The sequence below is a fragment of the Vicugna pacos genome, chromosome 16, assembly GCF_048564905.1.
Source record: "Vicugna pacos chromosome 16, VicPac4, whole genome shotgun sequence".
Taxonomy (NCBI): domain Eukaryota; kingdom Metazoa; phylum Chordata; class Mammalia; order Artiodactyla; family Camelidae; genus Vicugna; species Vicugna pacos.
The window spans coordinates 26,601,047-26,621,209 of record NC_133002.1 but is presented as its reverse complement, the minus strand read 5'-3'; the positions used below and the strand labels follow the sequence as shown (position 1 = coordinate 26,621,209).

Here is a 20,163-nt window from a genome sequence, read left to right as displayed (position 1 = left end):
CCTGGGACAGAGGCCCTCTGAGCAGAGGCCAGAAGGCTGCAGGTGAACTGCAGTAGACCTGGGGCAGGAAGGGATCATGGGGGAGCATATCTCAATTCTCTTCTGTCTCTGCCTCCGGTAGGAGAGATAAAGCCTGCATCCTTCTCACCTGGAACTGTGGGTTCTGGCTGGAAGAAGTCTTACTGACAAGGAATGATTATTCAAGGCTCTGTGGAAAAAGTCAAGAAATCGAGAGGGATTAGGGAGCCATCTCCATGAGCCTCTCAAATGCTCCCATATTTATAGGGTATAATCAAAGGAAAACTTCGTTAACAGTTGTGAGATAGTAAGGAGGAAATTCGGGAAAGACAGGATGAGGCAGAGATTGTAGAATACACAATGAGTACAAAGGATTAGTGTATCTTTAGGGAAGTCATGGGGTGAGGGGAACAAGATACATTTTTAGATATGTTCATTAAAAAGCAGACCACCAGACCAGCCAGGTCCTTGTTTTGGGGATAATACATTATCTAACAACACACAAGCCCAGCGTTTATAGCTGAGGGTCTCGGTCCTTGCTTTACAACCAGCAGAGTGCTATCTAAAACCTCAACTACACAAGCAAAGCATTGTCTCTGCTTTTTAAGGCAAGGAGTCTGGAGTGAGGATGCACAGGAACTTGCTTGTAAAGCACTATCAAAGCATATTTTTTCTTCTTAAATTTCAGAGGCGACTGGGGTGTGTTACAATTTGTTAACCCAATCATCTGCTTCCACATGGAACCATTATGGAGGACACCCTAGGATGAAAATCCTGGATGTGGGTCTTTTCCTGCCATCTTCAGCCACTCTATCAGGGTCTAGGCACATCCGTGAATAACGATCCTACAGTACCACTCACTCTCTTAACTCCTGGTGATTGAAACTTAATTTTAGCTCTACACAACTTAACGTAGAAAAGTTTCAGCAATAAAAGATATAATATTCCATTTATATCTCATCATATTACTGATTTTCTGATTGCTCTAAGCTGCTTCTACTTGGTAAAGCACCTCATTCTGAAGCTGAATTCAGTAATTTCCATTGTGCATTTCTAGCCAGTTTGGGCTCGCTAACTACTTTTGGTCAAATATCGATATACTTAATTGATTTCTTTGTTTATCAATTTCAACCAGGAGGAGAGGGAGTGTCACTCTTTTCCTCAGCCCACCCTCAACTCTTTTCCCATCAACTCAGGCCTCCTGAAAACAAAACAAAGTATTTTTTTCCCTTCTACTCTTTCCACAAACCCAACAGGAAACATCAGCCTGGAGAAAGAATTCAACACAAATGTTAAAACAAAAATCTATAAACCTGAAACAATACCATCTCCGAATCATGATACACAATGACATGAGATTAAGTGTGTCAGGCACAAAGCATGAGGGAGCCTGACTACCTGATTTCTATTCTTCAAAGGAAGGAAGGTTTTCGTATTTTTTATTATCATTCTTGGTCATTGTTTCTGATTATGCCAAAAAATAATTTATGAAATATTTATGCACTGCAATAACTGATTTTTATTGTATCAATTTTAGAAGGCATTCAGAGGGGATAGGAAAACCCACCTCTGTAAAAAATGCAAAATTTCTTCCCCTGTTAAGAACACGTATACAAAATGCAACAGAGAATTCAAATTCTTGTGGAGAGGAGCAAAAGACACAGAATCAAATCAAAGTCATTACAATGAGTCAATTTAAAATTCACTGGACAAACATGCTCAATGCATACAAATAATTTTAAAGGCACACTGCAAACCATTCACTTAATGATCTGCAGGCTAGAGGAAGAATTTCACTCTTTAACAGACAACAGAAATCAATAGGGTGCCCCACCAAACAAGGAGCAGTGAACAATCAGGTTTTTAACAGTTCTGAGAAATCAGCATATTCTAAAGATCAAAATCCAGAAATTTTAAACATTCATTCAAACCACAATGAAAAAAGCACTTAAAGAAAAAAAAAAAAGAAAGTAAGCACATAGATCATTACAACAGAACAATGAGAATTTCTTGTACCGCTAGAAGAAAGAACAGGATATAGCCTTTTACTTGAAAAGAGACTACTTTTAAAAATAACTGCTAAAACACATTTCATCATTCATGTTGCATTTAAAAATCTGAGGTACATGTATCTGATCAGAAAAGCAATTCTGAGTAATAGTATGTTACAATTCAGTGCCAGTTTGCTTTAGAAGAAAAGAGAAAAGTTACTGTTTCTAATTCTGCACAAAGTTTAAAGAACCTCCCTGCCTCTATCTCCTCCCATTTCCTAAGCTCATGCTCCCTAATCCTTCTGAAACAAGTATGAGAAAGTCTTATTCCCAATATGCCAAATGACAACTGAATATCAATTTATTAGTGTAAATATATGCCAACACCTTGAAATGGAGGAGAAAGGTATCAGAAGTCTATATGGAATTTCTTTCTACCTTCCTGAAATCACACACACCAACGTTCACACAGACACAGACACAGACACAGACACATACCCCCTGGATTACTGGGCACTTCACAAGCTTAGTACTTACAACTTGTAGAAGGTAACTTTGTAGTTACTTTAAAATACAAAACTGTCAGCTTTTGAAAGCCTTCATCATCTGCTAAACCATCTAAATATCAAAGAGACCCAATTAGCCTTCTCTGTAGAATGTAATTTCCCTTGATGGCAAAACAGTCTCTAAGAAGTACTGGATCAAAGATTCGTGTTTATCACTACCTATGATCGTTTTTAAGCACATTAACAGATTCAGAAATGTATGTCTCAAAAACATTTATTCCTATTGAAATAGTATACGTGTTCAATTGTCTATACAGTGACTAGGTCCCATGATGGTGTTTAAGAGCTATTTTGTGTATAGCAATATTTACCTTCAAGTGCAGAAAAGGAGGGTGTGTATTACTCAGTTGTAGAGCACCTGCTTAGCATGCACAATGTCCTGGCTTCAGTCCCCAGTACCTCCAAAAAAAAATAAATAAAAATAAGTGCATATTTAAAAATAAGAATAAAGTTATAAAAAATGCAGACTAAAAACCACTGCAATCTAGGTGCTACAATTATACTAAAAAAATAAGTGTTTCTATCAAATATTAACTATATGCCAATCACAGAGACAACCAAAAGTCACACCTGAAGCATCACGTGTGATTCTCAGCAACCCTACTAAGTAGACACGGATGAGAAACCCGGCTCTGCGGATGAGGAGACGGAGCTTGGAGGAGCCGGGGACGCTGACTGTCCTGCTCCCCGTGACACCGCATCAGCCCAGGGCAAGCGCTGACAGAGCTGCACTGAGGGGACACCCAGCTGCATGGAACCTTGGGGCACTGGGGAGTCCCAGAAAACACTAAAAACTTTTCAGTGAAAAACCAGCTAAAATATATTACACTGTGCTGCATCCTTTAAACAGGGAAAGTGACTGAGACCTTTTTGATGCCTCCGTGTCCTTTCTGCCATTATCAGTTACTTGCCCTCACAGTGCGACCAGTGATGATCTGGACCCCATATGAAGTGCACTCAGATGGAAGAGCTTTTAAAGCTGGTTTATGAAGTTTGTAAGACTGTCTATGACTCACAAAGGCGGTCATTCATCACTTCTCACCGGTGTAGACGTACCACCTGAAATCATTCCTTTCTGCTTTTTAAAATCCCTTCATCTACTCCAGACTTTTCAACAGCAAAGAAGTAGCTCAACCACAGACAGTGGACAGCTTTTCACCAAATGGACTCGAACAGCCCATCTGACAACCTGGAAGCCCTTGTCTTCTATTAAACCCACTTCCAGGTACTTCATCATTTTCTGATTGGTGGACTCGGCCTCTGACTGGCCTACTCAGAGAGCTCCCAACCTCACATCCAGGGGTGGGAGAGGACCATGCTGTTGGGGGAAATCAGTGAGGAAGCTGGACATCCTCCAGCCACGTCTGCACGGGTAGAAGTGCCTCAACGTGCTCAGAAATTATACCGTCATCATCCCTGGGCTCCCATGGACTGGTTTCACATTAACCAAGCTCATGAGACACTGATGCAAGAAAACCAGAAACTTAAATTTTTAATGTAACCGAAGACGTGAATCTATGAACCAGACTGAAATATCAGAGTTCAACCATGAGTACATTTTCTCCTCCACGGCCCAATCACGGGCAGGCAGTCACATGGCAAGCATGGACAGAAACGGAGCAGGAAGGGTTTCTAGATTAATTCAATGGACTATATTTCTATTATACGAACAGATCTACTGCCCAGAAGTCAATTAACGCCAATCACGGTGCACTCTCCGTGGACAGCGGCAAGACATGACTATGAGCTCCTGTGTAACACTCCTTTCCCTGTCCTTTCTAGGCTAACTGATGCACAGAGGTATAAAGATTCAGGGATGTCGATAATGCTAAACACCCAAAGCCCATCTCTGGGAACCTCAAAACCAGACAGCCAGGGTTTAAATACCAGCTCTGCCAATTACTAGTTCTGTGATTTTGCCAACTTAATTACCCTCTGTGTGCCTCAATTTCCACACTGTAAAACTGGGATAACAATCAAACCTTCCTTACTCGCTTGTTGAGAAGACTGAAGGATTCATTTCTGTAAAATGCTCAGAAAAGAATGTAGCACATTTTGGGTGTTCAACAAATGTCAACTTAATATCAAATTGTTTTACAAGTCTCCCCTCTAATCATCTTATCTGTTTCCTGGCTAGCCTAAGTCCCAAATAAAATCCTTATTTCTCCTTTTACACACTCTTGGGGAGCACCCTTATGTTCCATCCAACCACCTGTTTAAACTGAGGGAGTGGATGTCTCCTCACCACTCCTCTGGGCCATGGAGGGTTCTTCTCCCTTCACACCCCTGGCCCCTGGCCCACAGCTAGCACTCATTACACTAACAGAGTGAGGTGTGAGTCCGGGGAGACAAGCAGGGCATGTGAAACCCTTCCTTTCACTCCAGTGTTGGTCACCATTGGGAAGCACGCGGGATGCTCAGCTCCATGTCAGGAAAGCCCTGTGCATGAAAGGGCAGGTCTTCTCAAGGGAAGGCTCGCTGTGGCCCAGAGCTACATGGGACAGGGTGAGTCTGAATTTCTGGGACACAGTATCATGACACGCATTTTCCCACAGCCTTGAAGTTCATGGAGAACGTGGCTTCATCAGTAACAAAGAAGACATTTATTGCCTGTATACTCTTTTGTGTCATCTCTCAGTAGGCTGCTGGAGACAACATATGTATAAGTATTGGATCTCCTTAAACCCCAAAATATATGAAGTAACAAATAATTCTGTGGCTTAACGTTGGTTTAGGGCGACTGTGTAACAGTTCTGACTCTGCTGATGCTAAATTATGGGTATAGGAACTATGGAACCTCCTCAAATATCTTTCATCATAAAACCATCTCTTCTTATTTTCCTGTTTCTTAGTAATTGCCAAAGACTCTCAAATGATGGCTTCACACAAAACAGCAGCTAAAGTTTAAGAGCCCTCTTGACATACTCACTGTGGTAAACACTGCACATAATTTCTAATTCTCACAATTCTACAAATCAGATACGAATGTCCCCATCTCATAGACGAGGGAAAAACTCAAAACGAACTGACTCAGGCTCAAGTGGCTCAGTGGCAGCGCGTGCAGGCAAACCATATCAAAAACTACACCCCTTCGTATATGTACCAAATTTCCTACCACCAATTAACACACAGCGGCGGGGTCAAAACTCAGGGAACTCAATACACTTTTCACCTTTAAGGTCGTCCAGATGCCGCTTCTAGCTGTTTTATAAAATCCCGGCTCACTGGTTTCTAACACTAGAAGAAAAGCCCGATTTTCCCATTGCTTGCACAGCAAGTCTGAAATGTTCACAGTGAGATGACAGAATAAATCTAAGATATAAGCAGAATAACTTTTCCAGTTAGACAGACATAAAGGACATTGGGCTATTCTGAAGCATTAAGTAAAGTAATCAAAATAAAATAACGTTGTTTAAGCCTCCTTTTACAAACAGGAAAGTTAAGACTGTAAGTAGGTGCAACAGTGCCACCTATGGGTAAAATGACCTTCCAGGTTACCAGGAAAGATGCAACACAAAAATTGCCTGTAGGATCAGTAACGAGAATCAGATAAATAAAACTTATATAGCACATGCTGCACTTTGATTCGGGGGAAAGGAGGGATATTCAGTATTTAATCTGATATTGCTAATACTCCTGAATATAAACAGAAGATATAGGCTCATGGAAACTCATCTTAGAAGAGGAAAGAATCCAGTTCAGCCACTTCATTTTACAGGAGGGGAAACTGAGACATGGGATCTGTCCTCCTGGCAATCAGCAGCAAAGTTCTCCTATGCCTCATGTCTTGCACTGTAGCAAAAACCAACAGATCTGTACTAGGCCTATATTCATAAAATTCACGTTTGTATTTTTCCAACAGTAGGTTATCTAAGTATCTTGCAAAATACTAAAAGAGCCAGGATATCATACAATTTTGTTGCCATACAAAAACATTTATTTACATAATAAAACAGCATGAGCTTTATTCTCTCTATTAAAAAAGTGACATGTCAAATCAATGTTTTGATATTTTAAACCTGTTAAGAATGTAGAAAAAAATCAAAATTTTCTTTAATCACAAAATAGAGGAGCTTATTCCCTGAAAATGATCAATATGGATTTTACTAAACTTAACGGATCTGGTCAGAATCCCACGAATTTAAATGTCTGAGTGGATGGTTACACGGCAACATAAATTCTGATTTGTAACAATACATATTCTGTGTAAATAATCTTCAAGGTCATCTGATTAAGGCAATTTAACTAGTCCCTGTCTCACTAGAATGATACAGATTTCATTAAAACTTCATACTACACCAAAAAAAAAAATGAATCCTTGTTACTTTAAACCATATTCAAATATATCATACAAATATATATTGAATATGTATCAGAAATAAGCGACACTCTTTAGTATTCAGAGTTGATCCTTCTAAAATATCTGTCATTGTGACAGCACACTTTTATTAAGCACCTCTTGGGTTCTTTGTATACAAGGCATCTACCTCTCACAGTCAGACAAATTAAACGATATTACTCAAATTTCACAAATGAGGAAATGTACTTAAGCCATGAAAATAAAGTACATATTCATCAACAGGAAAGAAAAGAGTAAAGACTTTTCTTACAATATTCACTGACAATCTTTTCTTCCATATTAAAACTACATAAAACCAATTCAGTCTTTGTAAGTATTTCTGTCAAAAAGGGCCACAAGAGAAAAACAAGCAACATCATTAGCAGTGGTTGGACTTTAAGAGCTCACTTCTCTTTTGCACTATAATTATTTTTAATGTTTTGTTTTTAGTGCTTACAGAGCACTAAAATAAAAAAAATAACTTTTTATGTAATTACCTGAGAATCAAAAATTTGTGAAAATAAACAATTTTAATTTCTGCCACTCTGTCTCAACTTCTCAATGGTGTCTCTCCTTTCAAGGCCTCATCAGTCTGAGATCACTAAACTCGGCCGTTTATGGAGTCACAGGTGTTCGGGTAACCACTTAACGGGAGGCTGATAAGAGGAGCAATTAAGAATGCATTCTGTGCAGCCTGGGTTCCAGCACCGAGCTAGCCACAGCCTGCTGCGTGTAATTTGGGACAAGCTGCTCCATCTCTCAATCCCTCAGCTGCAAAAAAGGAGACACTGATACCTACAATCAAACACCTGCTATGAATTAAAACATGAGGAAAACATTTTAGCCTTAGGTAGGTGTCCACTCACAGTGAGTTTGGTCATTATGATGATGAGGATGGCTGTTAACAAATTAAGCTAGACCAAACAGGAGAAATCCCCTTAAAGGAGAAACATTTTAAGTCAATGAGCATTTCTTTTTGGATGAATTGTAGAATATCCTAATGATTTTTTAATAAACCAAATTTTGTCCATTAATTATAGATTTACAGGTTCATGGACAAGTCTCCAGAAAAAGAATTAGAGGCCTCTTACCTCTGTAAACTAAGAAAGTAAATTTTAACAAAAATCACGGAGGAGATTACACCTCATTTGGGAGAGTAAGTGCTTAACATGCATGAGGCACTCAGTTCAGTCCCCATTAACTCCATTTAAAAACATGGTTTTTTAGGAAATGGAAAATTAAAGCAAAAAGATGGAGGAATACAGAATTTTTTTAGAGACTCATCTCAGATTTAAGATGGGGAAGAAAGCATCCATTTCTCAGAAGAAATCTTGAGGACTATGTAAACTGGATCTGAGATGTCTAGTCCTTTAACATTATTCAAGAATTCATATTACCAAGTCTTAAAATTACCTGATAACGCACAGTGGTGATACTGATCATAACAGCTTCCATCACGGATCGAGCTCCGGCTAGGACTGCTCTGTTCTGACATCTCTGCCCCTCAGGCCTCACCAGGCTGAGAGCACTAAATTCGGTCATTCAAGAGCATCTTTTGTAAGTCCTCCATTTGTGCTTCTGACTCTCCCCTCACCAGCTCCTCTGAGGGAAGCACTGTTATCATCTTTCCCACTCACAGATAAGGCCACTGAGGCACAGAGACTAAACTCGTTCCAGGTCACATTGGCATTAAAGGAATTCTGTATTTCTGCTGTTTGCTTTTGACAAAGGAATCTGAGATATCAATTCAAGGCAGACTGTTAAATAATCAAGTCTGTCAGGTCTTCACCTCAAAGAGCAGATACTATAAATTCCTGATGTAGGATGAGGCTGCCGCCACAAACTGACTCAGCTTGAAATTAATATCCAAGATGAAGCAGCGGATACACGTAAATATTCACGATTGTCAACTCTGCTCACGGGTCTGGGCCCTTCACTGCCTGAACGGGGGTGCAATCCCCACCTGTGTCTGGGAGAGAAGCGCGGCTCTTCCCCGGCTCACCCAGGCTTCACGGGGTATTTCCCCCCACAGACTGGCCTCAATGATTAAAAGATCTCAAGATTTTTACACCATGCAAATCTAAAAGACATTTCTGCAGATGGAGCACTTTCTCAGGCTTAAATCTTTTTTGCCTACACTCAGCCAGGGGGAAAAAAGAAACATGACTCTACAAAGTCTCTGACCCTCACCACTCACAGGAGTAGAATGGCCAGAGCAGAAGATGATTCTTCACATTGCAGGATGAGAAAAAAATAAAGATGCCCCAACAACAGGCACTCCCAGAGACAGTGCTCAGCAGTCTTCTGCACACTCACGGTTGTGCAGCCCTCATCACCTTCTATTTCCAGAACACTTCATCACCCCAAAAGAATCCCCCTGTCACTAGCAGTCACTCCCTAATCCCCCTCCAACCAGCTCCTTCCAACCATCACCTGCTCTCTGCCTCTGCATGTGCCTATTCTGGGCTTTTCATATCACTGAAATCAACAATATGTGGGCATTTGTGTCTGCTTCCTTTCAATTAACATGCTGTTATCAAGTCTTGTATATTTTGAAGTGGTATCAGCATCTCTTTCTTTTTTTTTTTTTTGAAAACGTTAAAGATTATTAGAAGGTGGTAAGTACTATCAAAAAGAGCAGAGTGGAGCATAAGTGATTGGGTTTCAAAGGGAAAAGTGTGGGTTGAACAGTCAAAGTGGACTTCCCAAAACAGGTGGCATTTTTCATTTTCCTCTTCTTTTTTGTCTTTTTTATTCACTCTTACGTGTGAATAATGTTCCACTATATGGAGATACTACATTCTGTTCATCCATTCAGCAGGTATTTATGGACGAGGCCAGAAAAATGAGTGTAAGAGGTGACTAGCATGTATGGCATTGAAGCAAAGGGCAAAAATGTGCTTTCAAAAAAATCCAACAAAGAGAGGCACAAGGAAATTCAGTCTGTTTCTGAGCAAAGTGCTTGCTTGCTTCGGCAGGACTACCGTGCAGGGCTGGGGTGGATATTGGCAGGAGTCACGGTGAGGGAGTCAACTAAGACTCCCCACTGCAAGCAGCTCAGCCAATCCTCCTCCCTCATCCTGTATTGTTAGAGAAATGTTTCTAGGTTACTCTTATTTCAAGTAATAGCATTTTAACTGCACATCTGATCATCTCCATCAGACCACATTATCTCCAAGCCACAGAAAATCATTCACTGAACGGAGCAGCTCCAGGACATAAAGGTGAATGATCAGGGAGTCCTGCAGCATTCCAGCCTGCAGGCACAAACCCCACATGTGCCCTGGTGATGTCCAGAAAATAAAATGCATGGAAATTTCTCACTGCTGGCACACGACATCTGCCCTCAAATTGCCCCAAAATCATGCTGGCAAAGCACTACTCAACCCTCTCACTATAAAAAAACCAAAAAGATAAGAAGGCAAATTTAGGCTCTCCCATTGAAAACCAGCAACCATCACTGCCAGTATCTGAGCAGGAATGCTCCTGACTTCGAAAACCACTGCGCAGATACTTTTCAAACGTGAAACTCATATATGTATTCCAAATAGATGATATTGCAGTAGGATTTTTCTTTTCAAAATTTCCACTTGCAACATTAGCACAAGAAAATTTATGTTTAGGCTTTAAAAAAATCATTTATCCTCCACTTTCTTAGTTTTGAACTTATTATTATTTTATAAATGGAGTTATGCTGTGTATTATAAACCGTTTGATTTCTGAAAACAAGACCTTTATGACCTCACTATTTCAGAGCAAACTTTAACGATTCTTTGAGAGGTGGGACCTGGGGCGCTCACTAACAGCTCTTTAAATACTGACAAGGATGTGCTATTAAGTAATGCAAAGGCTCTAACTTCACATTAGCTCAGAAAGCAAAGAAACCACACCAAAGACTTCCGTAAATATTTTATATATTCGTATTCTTTTGAATATTAAAATTCTTAAAAGAGGATTTTTTGAAAAAGACAACAGCTGTTTTAAATTTCCTCTCACCAAGAAAGCAATCTTTATCAAGAATAAAAACCCCTATGGAAATCGAAATGACAGGACGTTTCTAGCTAAGTGAACATCCAGATCTGAACACAAACCTAAATCCAATCAGATCTCACTCGAACGAGCTCAACAAAGTCCTGGGCAACCCTGGAAATTAGCTCTTTTGTTCCAAATGTTGGCTGAGCTAAGATCATCAAACAAGGAAGGGAAAGAGAGAAGACGAAAGTCCACCTGGCAGCCTCCATCAGTTTTCTTACAGCCACAAGGTGCCTCAAGGGCGGCCCCGCTAACAAGCCCCCCATAAAGAAAGCCGGCATCCACACTGCCCCTGCCGTCCCCAAGTAGCCCCGATGCCCATATTCCAGCCTGTGAATGGTATTCTTATGATCCCCCAGTTGGTGGCACCCACCCCCTCATCCCCGCTACACACACAGAGCCACGGCAGCCTTCCCAAATCACAAATTTGATTACATCAACCCCACTTCGAATGCTTCAGAGGCTCCCTGTTAGAGTTCTAGCCCCACCCCAGACCCTGCTTGCCCAGCCTCACCTCAGTACACAGGTTCCCAGTGACCTCAGGGGTCCCCTGACATGCTCCTACCTCTCACTTGCCTCCAGGCTCATTTTGACTGTTTCCCAAGGAAGCCTTCCCTCCCTCCAACCTCCACAATTTGTTCCTCTCTTCCTAGAGCTTTCTAGGCTAAGTCAACTTCTGACAATGCTAAGCTCTCAAGAAGCAAATACATTTTGCTTATTATCGTGGCTACACCCTCTCTCCCCTATACTCACAGAAGTGCACGTGTAATGAATAAATGAATGACGGGTTGGATCTCAAAGGGACAGACATACCTGCTCTCGCCCATCCCGATCCTTCTGTCTGTAGAATATCAGAAGCAAAACCTGAAGTACCCTTCCTGAGGGTCACTTTCTGTTGACACCCTTCACTGCCTACTGTGTCAGTTCTAGTAAAACTCAACTTCTTCCAAAGCCCTACACCACGGACTGTCTCCAGTGTCCTCCTGAGCAGGGGCTCCCTCCACCCTGGACTGCACAGGGCACTCTCCCCGGGTCCCAACGCCAAAAGCCTCCAGGCCTCTGCCCGGGCTGCACCTACGACCTGAGCCACATTCTTGACTCCTTCTCCTGGCTGACTCTTACTCTGTCCTCACAACTGAATTTAGAGCCCATTTCTTCCAGGAAGTCCTCTCTGATAATGTCCTTAAGTCTTGTCTGGGCTCTATCTATAGCGGCAATATATGGAGACCAACTGGGTGCCTGCTCCTAATAAGACCACGAACCCTTGGGGGCCACGTGGGAAGGAGTGAGAGATTACAAGACGGGTGGGGGAATCAAAAAGCAAAAATCACAGCCCAAGTCCCAAATTCAAGGATACTTTCTCAGAAAAAAGTATAAACTATTTCACACGGGTCCAATTTGGCTACTATTTTTGTGGCTTGGGGACAGCAAGAACTTGGTGTTCTAGTCCAAAACCTAGGTTACATGCAAAGAAATGTATATATTCATATCCAAAGGAAACAAGAGCTGCTCAACAACAGTTTGCAGTTAGAACTGAAAGGAAATTTGATAAAGGCAATCTCTCTCTCTCTCTTCTTTCTTTTCTGGAATCATATAATTTTAGAAGTATTTGCGTGACTAACAGATGGCTACAGCCCGTGATTTTGCACAGGAGTGTTTGGGGCTTAGGAAGCCCAGATTAGATTCACTCTGTAAATGCAATCACACCAACACACTGATAGGTGCTGTGGTGGTGAAGCTGATGTTCCAAAGCAGGCAACCTTATTCTGTAAGAGAACTCTAAATAGAAAGCAAGAAATGCAATGTCCTATACTGAATTTCATTTGCTATATGGGTCATTAATTGATAGTATATCTTGACTAATGGAACCCAAAAATAAATTTTCAACGTCGGTTTTCTTCATCTGACCGTTTGATGCTAACTTTGGATATTAAACACTCACTCCATATGGAAAGCTCAGGTTTACGCTGCAGCACAGTCACATCCCGTGGAAGAAAGCTGACCAAGGGAGAACTGGAGAGTTTCCGTTCAGAAGCTGCAGAGTCTGGTTTTGCACCTGTACATCATTTGCAACCACGTCATCTTCAAAGGAGTTAGACGTTACCTCTGTGGGGCGAAAAGCACTGCGTGCTTCAGAATCATCAAAGAACGCTGAGCTTTGTGAAACAGTCCTGAGGCACTTAAATCATACTTTTTCTGAAAGGCTCCAAAACTGACCCACTTCACCATTCCAGGTATAACAGGGAAGTACTGGAAACAGTAGAGAGAACATGACCTTGAAGTCTGACAAGGCCCTGCTTGAATCCTGCTACAGCATTTACTAGCCGCTAAACAGACCAATTCCTTAACCCCTCTGAGAAGGCTTCCCAATCTGCAAAAGGGGGCTGCCACTGCCCACCTGGGAGGCATGGATGTGAATGCAACACGCAAGTAGGGTGGCCGACTGGTACCTGACACGGGGCCTGGCTAGTTTCCCTCCGCTGCCCTTCTGCCCCTTTAAACTTGCACTGTTCCCCCGGTAACGATCAAGCCCCCGGAACAGACTGTCCGTATCTTCTGTGTATCCCTGGATACATGCCTTACCCTTAGGAGGCCAGAAAAACAACTGCCTCCTCCCAAGTCACTAACAATGTTCTTAAGAGTCTGGGTATATTTAACTCTATTTTTCAGGGAGACTACTCCAGAACTTTCCAAGCACCATTCTCCAGGTTGGCTCCCCTCCCTTTGCCCATCCCTTCTCACCTCAGATCCTCTGTCTTACTGCCTTCTGTTCATGGGAAAGAGAGTCCGGTAAGGTGGGGACTCCCTAGGCCTCCCCCCCTCCCTCACAGGTGACTGTGACTACATTCTCCCCACTCCCCACTCCAACTTCAGCTTCTGAGGACTCTACCCTCCCAGACCCTGCAGCCTCTGCACCTTCCCAAGACGCACATGTGGCCACGACCCTCCCTGCAGATTTCTTCCTGGTTGGCCCTGCCCACCCCCTGGCCCCTTAAGGATAAATAGCATTGCTCTGAAAATGGCAAATGCAGCTAACTGACACACCAAAGCTGCATGGTCTGGGCTTTCCTCCAACCCAGGCACAGCCCTGCCACCCCTCAGCCTCAGTCTGCAGCCCTCGAGAAGATCTAATTCACATGCAAGGCTGTGAACACCAGCTAAGAATGACGACTCCCAACGTGTATCTCTAGTCCGGCTCCTTCACTTGAGCCCCAGGCTCATCGAACCGAGTGCCTCTTTGAAGTCCTAACTTGGATGAAAAATGGCATCTTAAAAATGCCTCATGTCCACCATTTACTCTGGAATTCGATTCCTGGCAGGTATCTCCCAGACTCCCCATTTTAGTAACAGCCCCAGCACCCACCTAGTTGTCTGAGGTCACATTCAATTTCCACTCTTCCCTCCCCCAGGCCCTGCCCTGGAATCAGTCCTGTTATTTATGACAATAAGTCCATCTCAAGTGTGGTTCTGCAGGGACCATGGTCGGAACCCCACAAGCTCACAGCATGGTGCACTGAATAACAGTCCTCCGTAGGGTGCTCCCCAGCGGGGGAGGCATCTCCTGCCACTGGACACCTCAGAAGGCACTGGATTCTCACACAGGAGGCCCAGGAGAAGGGACTCAAGGTTCTCCCGTGGTCTGAGCTTTGAAGGGCCCGAGGTCTGGGGGAGCTCCTAATTAGCAGACACACTTGAAAGTGAGCAGATGAGGATGTGGGAACCCAGGCAAGGCTGTTCTCACTCCAACTCCTGGGCTCATGGGAGCCACGGAAAAGGCCTGTGTCCAGGGTACAGCCCGGCCATCACAGATCCCAGCCTGCAATTGCCAACCCGGACAGCCTAGACTCCATCTACTTGCGACACTTACTTCTGTTCTGTTCCCCACCCAGAATGTGATGGACTCATTCAGATATTCTGGCCTGTCTCAAGTGAGACAAATTCAGTGAAAAATGAAGTGTCCACATTTGGACCAGAGCATGAAAGGAGAAACAAGGCCTCATGGTCAGCATGATGGTGGTGGCCACACCCTTCCACCGGGTGAGATGAACCATGGTGAGGGTGAGAATCCAAGGTCCTAGGTCGGCCAAATCATCTTCCTTCACGGTTGTCTGGGGTGTTGGAGACTGACTACCACAAACTAATGACACGGCCGTCAGTGGTGAACGTCAGCTGCAACAGAAACGGATTCAGCTATTTACTACCAACATGGGTTAAAAGTAAATCCCTGGGTAGGAAGGTCTGCACGGCTGCTGAGGCAAACCACAGACCCAGCTCTGAATGCCCACTGGCTGAAGCAGAGAGGAAGCTATGGCCCTTTTAGCTGTCCCTGTGTCCAACAGATCCAGGTGAGCCAGCTACTTAGGAGAAGGCCATGTTGTCCTGATACTCAGAAAAACCAGCCTCGTAAAGGGAACAAAATAGTGGCATGGATTTTAGACCCAATTCGGCCCCTTTATGAAGGCAAAGTAAAGTAAATGGCACGGGGAAGTTGAATGCAAAAAAAAAAAAAATTAAAGAACCAAACGGTGACTGCTTCCTCCAACAGCGTCCCCTGCAGATGCTCACCCCCGAGCCGGCCACTTCCTCACCAGTGACCACCGGCCAGGAAGCGCCGTCACGCACGTCACACAGCGACAGCCAGGAACCTCGTGCCGAGCACGTTTGTATAAAAGCAGGAATCGTGCAAGTTGCCGCAGAATTTGACTTTACAAGTTTAAATACTCCGTGAAAAGAATCCCTCAGCAGCCGCCTAAATCAATTCGCATCTTACTTCTTCAAAACAATGAAACAAATTTAATAAGGGCGCATTTGTCACCAAATAAAAAGAGGACCAAACAGGTTCCTCAAAGCAAGGATTTTAACAGGTATCAAAAACCAGTGGGTAATGTGCAAACAAAGTAAATATTCCAAAAATTAAGAAAATACAAAATGACGAGGATAATACATGGATCAAGACAGCTGTTAAGTTTTTGCTTTTTAAAATGATTGAGACAGCACGGATGGCAATCTGGCTATTTCCAATGCAGGATGTGCACAGCCCACATTTTCAGATGCAACAACATGCTCACTGGGCAGTACAAGTGAAAAAGGAATAAAGAAAAAGGAAAAGATGAAGACGAGAAAATTAGAAACACACAAGAACAAAAATGATTTTGACAGCATGTACAAGAATTTACGTGAGTGTGTGAGGCCAGGGACGCAGGGATGGTGAAACCCACCCTCACCTCTTGCTCCAGGGAAAGCAGGGGCCTGAGGGGAGCGGTGCTGCCGGACGACCCCAACGTGGTCAGCGCCCCTAACCCAAATTCCACCTACAAGCGTCTAGGCAGATTTTGAGCTACAAATTGTGGTCGCATTTCATTCTGGACCGTTTTACTCACTTCCACCAAGAGTAGCAGGAGAGAATTAGGCTCTGCTCCTTCACCAAAGCATTGTTTAAAAAACTAATGACTGTGGAATACTAAAAGCAACAATGTGGTAAAAGTGACTGGAGGAGAATGTGCTTGACCTGAGCTCACTGGCCGCGTTATCTCACTGACGTTCAGAAGCTGGCTGAGCTCTTATGGTACCAGGACAGACAGACCCACAAGGAGGGAGATTTAATGCGCTGCTGTATTTTGATGCCGGGAGCCATGCCTGGTACATGAGGTTCTGGGTAATCAATGGTGACAGTGTCAAACACTGTGGGCTAAGTACACATTCGGCTACTCCGCCAAGTCCCAAGGGCAGACTTCAAAAGACAAAAACAAGCTGGCATTCTTTGGTGGCTCTGCAGACTCAGAGACAAGCATTTGTTGAGTAAAAATGTCACCAGTGACTCCTATGGCAAAAGAGGAGGCACTGGCGTGGGGGCTGGGGCAGGGCTCAAGGCTTCAACTGCTCACTCACCAGTCTGTCCAGGGGGAGAAGGTGGTCCCTGCTTATGTTGCACCGATGCACCTACCTTGACTAATGCCTGGGGCCTCAGCAGGTGTTGACAGGTGAGGTGAACAGAGCCAGACTCGGTGTAGCACGGTGCTGGGAGCTATGCCCTCAGCAGTGCCCAGGCTCCTAAACATACCAGCATATCCCCAAGAAGCAGAAGGGGAGTGCGGGCATGTAGATCACAGGGCCCTGTGAGGACAAGCACAGATCATGGCCACGACAAGCCTCTCCCCTTCCTTAAGCCATACAGGTATATCTGGGAGGAACAGAAAATTCATCCAGAGACCGCTAGGTGGGCTCTCGCAGGTGGGACTCGGGTCCACTTCTCTTCTCACTCACAGGGCTGGTCTAGATATTCTTTTTATCAATTCTCTAGCATCTTCTCCTCCAACTTACCAACAACCAGAAAGTAGGATCTGATCTTAGGTAAGTTCAAGAATCACACAGCACTGCCTTCACGGCGGGCCCAGCAGCATGTGCCAGGTTCTCGGACCGTCACCTGTGGGACCACCATGAGCCCTCTCCAGACACAAGGACAGAGGCCATAGGACGGGGGGACACAGCTTCCCTTACTCTCCCCAGCAAAGGGGGACCACTTCTCGGCAAAGACATCTCACCCTCTTCTGCCCGAGGGACAGCACGATAGATACACCGGGAAACAGAGCAGAAGGTGGGGGGGTAGGCAGCCCAAAAGAGCTCGTCTGTACTTCCGAGGCAAAGTGGGGACTTTGACTTAATCACAGGGACAAACTGAGAATGAACATTTCCCTGCTCTGTCCCATACACCGTGATACGCCTTTCCCTGCATAAGGAGTTCATTCGGGAGTCCCTGGCGGTGTTTCTGACGTCCTAACTTGGCATGGTGGCTGTCGGGCAAGAAGAGAGGGCCTGAGCCGAACAGGTGCTGGGCCTGAGAGGCAGGAGACACCGGCTCCAGCCCCAGCTCAACCAGTGCCCCGTTCCGCCTCTCGGGGTTAAGCATCTCATCCAAAAGCAAAGGAATGAGACTGTCCCAGGACAGGCTGCCCAACAGAAATGAAATGAGAGCCATGTAATGAAAGTTTCCCAGTTGCCACGTATAAAATAGTAAACAAAAAAACAAACCAACAAACAAAAAACAAATACTAGAAACTGATTTTAACAACAGATCTTACTTAATCAACTGTATGTAAAATACTATCATTTTGACATGTAATCAATGTAGGAAGTAAAGAGATAGTTTATATACATTTGCTAGACAAGCCTCAGCGTCTGATGTGCATTTGACCTACAGCATATCTCAGCTCAGTCCAGCCTCATCCCCAGTGCTCCTAGCATCAGTGGCTTTGGCTAATTTATTGGACAGCAACTCCAGGGTTCCCACCATGGTCCTGGCTGTAAAGCGGGAGTAAGTGTCCACACTAACCCTAAAAGGATCTCTCTGAAACAAAGGCGGATTCACTTTGAAATGTCTGTAAACCAGCGGGCTGCTCCTCCCTCCCCCCTTGGCTACAAGACAGACTTCTTCCTTGCTGATCCCTTTCTGGATGTAGGGAAGCAATCCGGCACAAAGCCAGGGTGGGCTGGCCTCCAGGTAAACTTACCTGCTGTCTGTGTCCAGTCCCATGAAGTCCTCCTTCTCAAACGGGATGCAGGGGAGGGGGATCGTGTCCCCAGAATTCTTGGGGCCACCATCCAGCCACTTGGACTTGAGCAAGATGAAGAGTGACTCAGTGAAGTCCTCGATCCTCTTCTCCACCACCCTGCAGTCCTCGTAGATTGAAGGACACGTCGGTGAACGGCTGCTCGGCTACCTCCCCATGCAGCACAAAGACAAAGAGCTGAGAGCCATTAAGCGCGGTGCCATACAGCCCCTCTTCACGTGCAGCTTCTCCAAGGCCTTGGCAGAGAGACAGTTGGTAATGGTGACAAGGCCCACGACTTTGTGGTGTGTCTGGAAGACGCTCCACCCATTCTCGGGCACATAGTGGTGCCTGTAGTGGATACAGAATGTCCACTGGGAGCCGCATGGGCTGATATGGCACACCGAGGTGAGTAGCTGATAGATGCAAAAGAAATTCTCCTCTGAGATGATCTCCATTGGTTGGACCACAACGGGACGAGTCTGGTGGTCCTCAGCACACTGCACGTAGTCAGGGATGCTCATGTTGCTGGCCCTGCCGAGAGGGGGGAGGAGATCGAGGTACATACTCTGCTGTGTGCTACGGGCCCATCTGGGTTGCTGTGACCTGGTGTGTACCAGCCAGAAGGCAAGGGAAGCCAAAGCAAATCCGGGGGTACAGTTTGTCCTCAGAGTCTGCACATGGCTAATGTATCTCGGATCATATTACCCAGCTTTTGGTCTAGGCTTCCTGCCTCTGCAGAGAAGTGTCATTTCTTATTTTATATTTCCAAGCACCTAGCAAGGCCCTGATGCAAAGTCACTGCTCAAAAATGCTGAATAAAAAATGAACAAAGAAAATGCTTTCCCCAAACCCCTTCAGCAGAATATAAAGAAAAGGACCACAGTAGGATTAAAAGATCTGGATTTGTATCCAAATTATTTGATCCCCTAAGCTTCATAATAATGGATAAGAAAACTTGCCTAGGGGAAGAGGATACAGTTCAGTGGTACAGCACATTTTTACCATGTACGAGGTCCTGGGTTCAAAACCCAGTAACTCATTTTAAAAAATGAAACAAATAAATACACGTAATTACCCTCCTGAAAAAGTATTTTTTAATTCAAAAGTCAAAAAACACCTTGCAATTGACACAACATTGTAAACTTGACTATACTTCAATTAAAAAAAAATCCTTGCCTTACAAGAATATATCTGAATTACGGATGTTTGCAAATGTAAAATGTCTAGGGTACCACCTGCATAAAAAGAGGTGACTGTACAAATGTACTATCCCTCCTTAATGAGCTATACTTCCTTTCGGAGGGTTATAACCTCTCAGAGCTAATTTTCTCAGATTAAAAAATATAAACATTGCCTGATTCTCAGTAGTGATGAATAATCAGATAACTCTATGAAAGCATCTGACCCACAGAGTTTACTCAATAAATGTTTGTTGAATGAATGAATAAACAAGCAAGTGAATGCTGCTCCCTGCCACAGACCATTATAATGGTACTGCCTGGAAATCCCAAGCCCACGTTCACCTGACTCTGCACTAACAAAGTGGGTGACCTGGGTAGGCCTGTGTGCTTCTCTAAGCCCCAGTTTAATCATGAATAGAAATGAGGGCAATAACACAAACCTCAAATTGTTAGTGAGTCAGTAATGAATTGTACCTCACCATTGCA

At 44.0% G+C, this 20,163-nt stretch overlaps 1 protein-coding gene across 3 annotated transcripts in view; it reads right to left on the bottom strand.

Annotated features, from left to right (window-relative positions):
* LOC140686254 (trafficking protein particle complex subunit 9-like) overlaps positions 1–20,163 on the bottom strand; it is a 71,520-nt gene that overhangs the window by 30,393 nt on the left and 20,964 nt on the right. Inside the window, exon 2 of one of the 3 annotated variants that reach the window (XM_072939977.1) lies at positions 18,455–18,664. The exons of the other annotated variants lie outside the window; for them this stretch is intronic. Coding sequence (XP_072796078.1) covers positions 18,455–18,545 — 91 coding nt within the window. The 5' untranslated portion in view covers positions 18,546–18,664. The remainder of the gene's footprint in view (positions 1–18,454; positions 18,665–20,163) is intronic. 3 annotated transcript variants of the gene reach the window in all.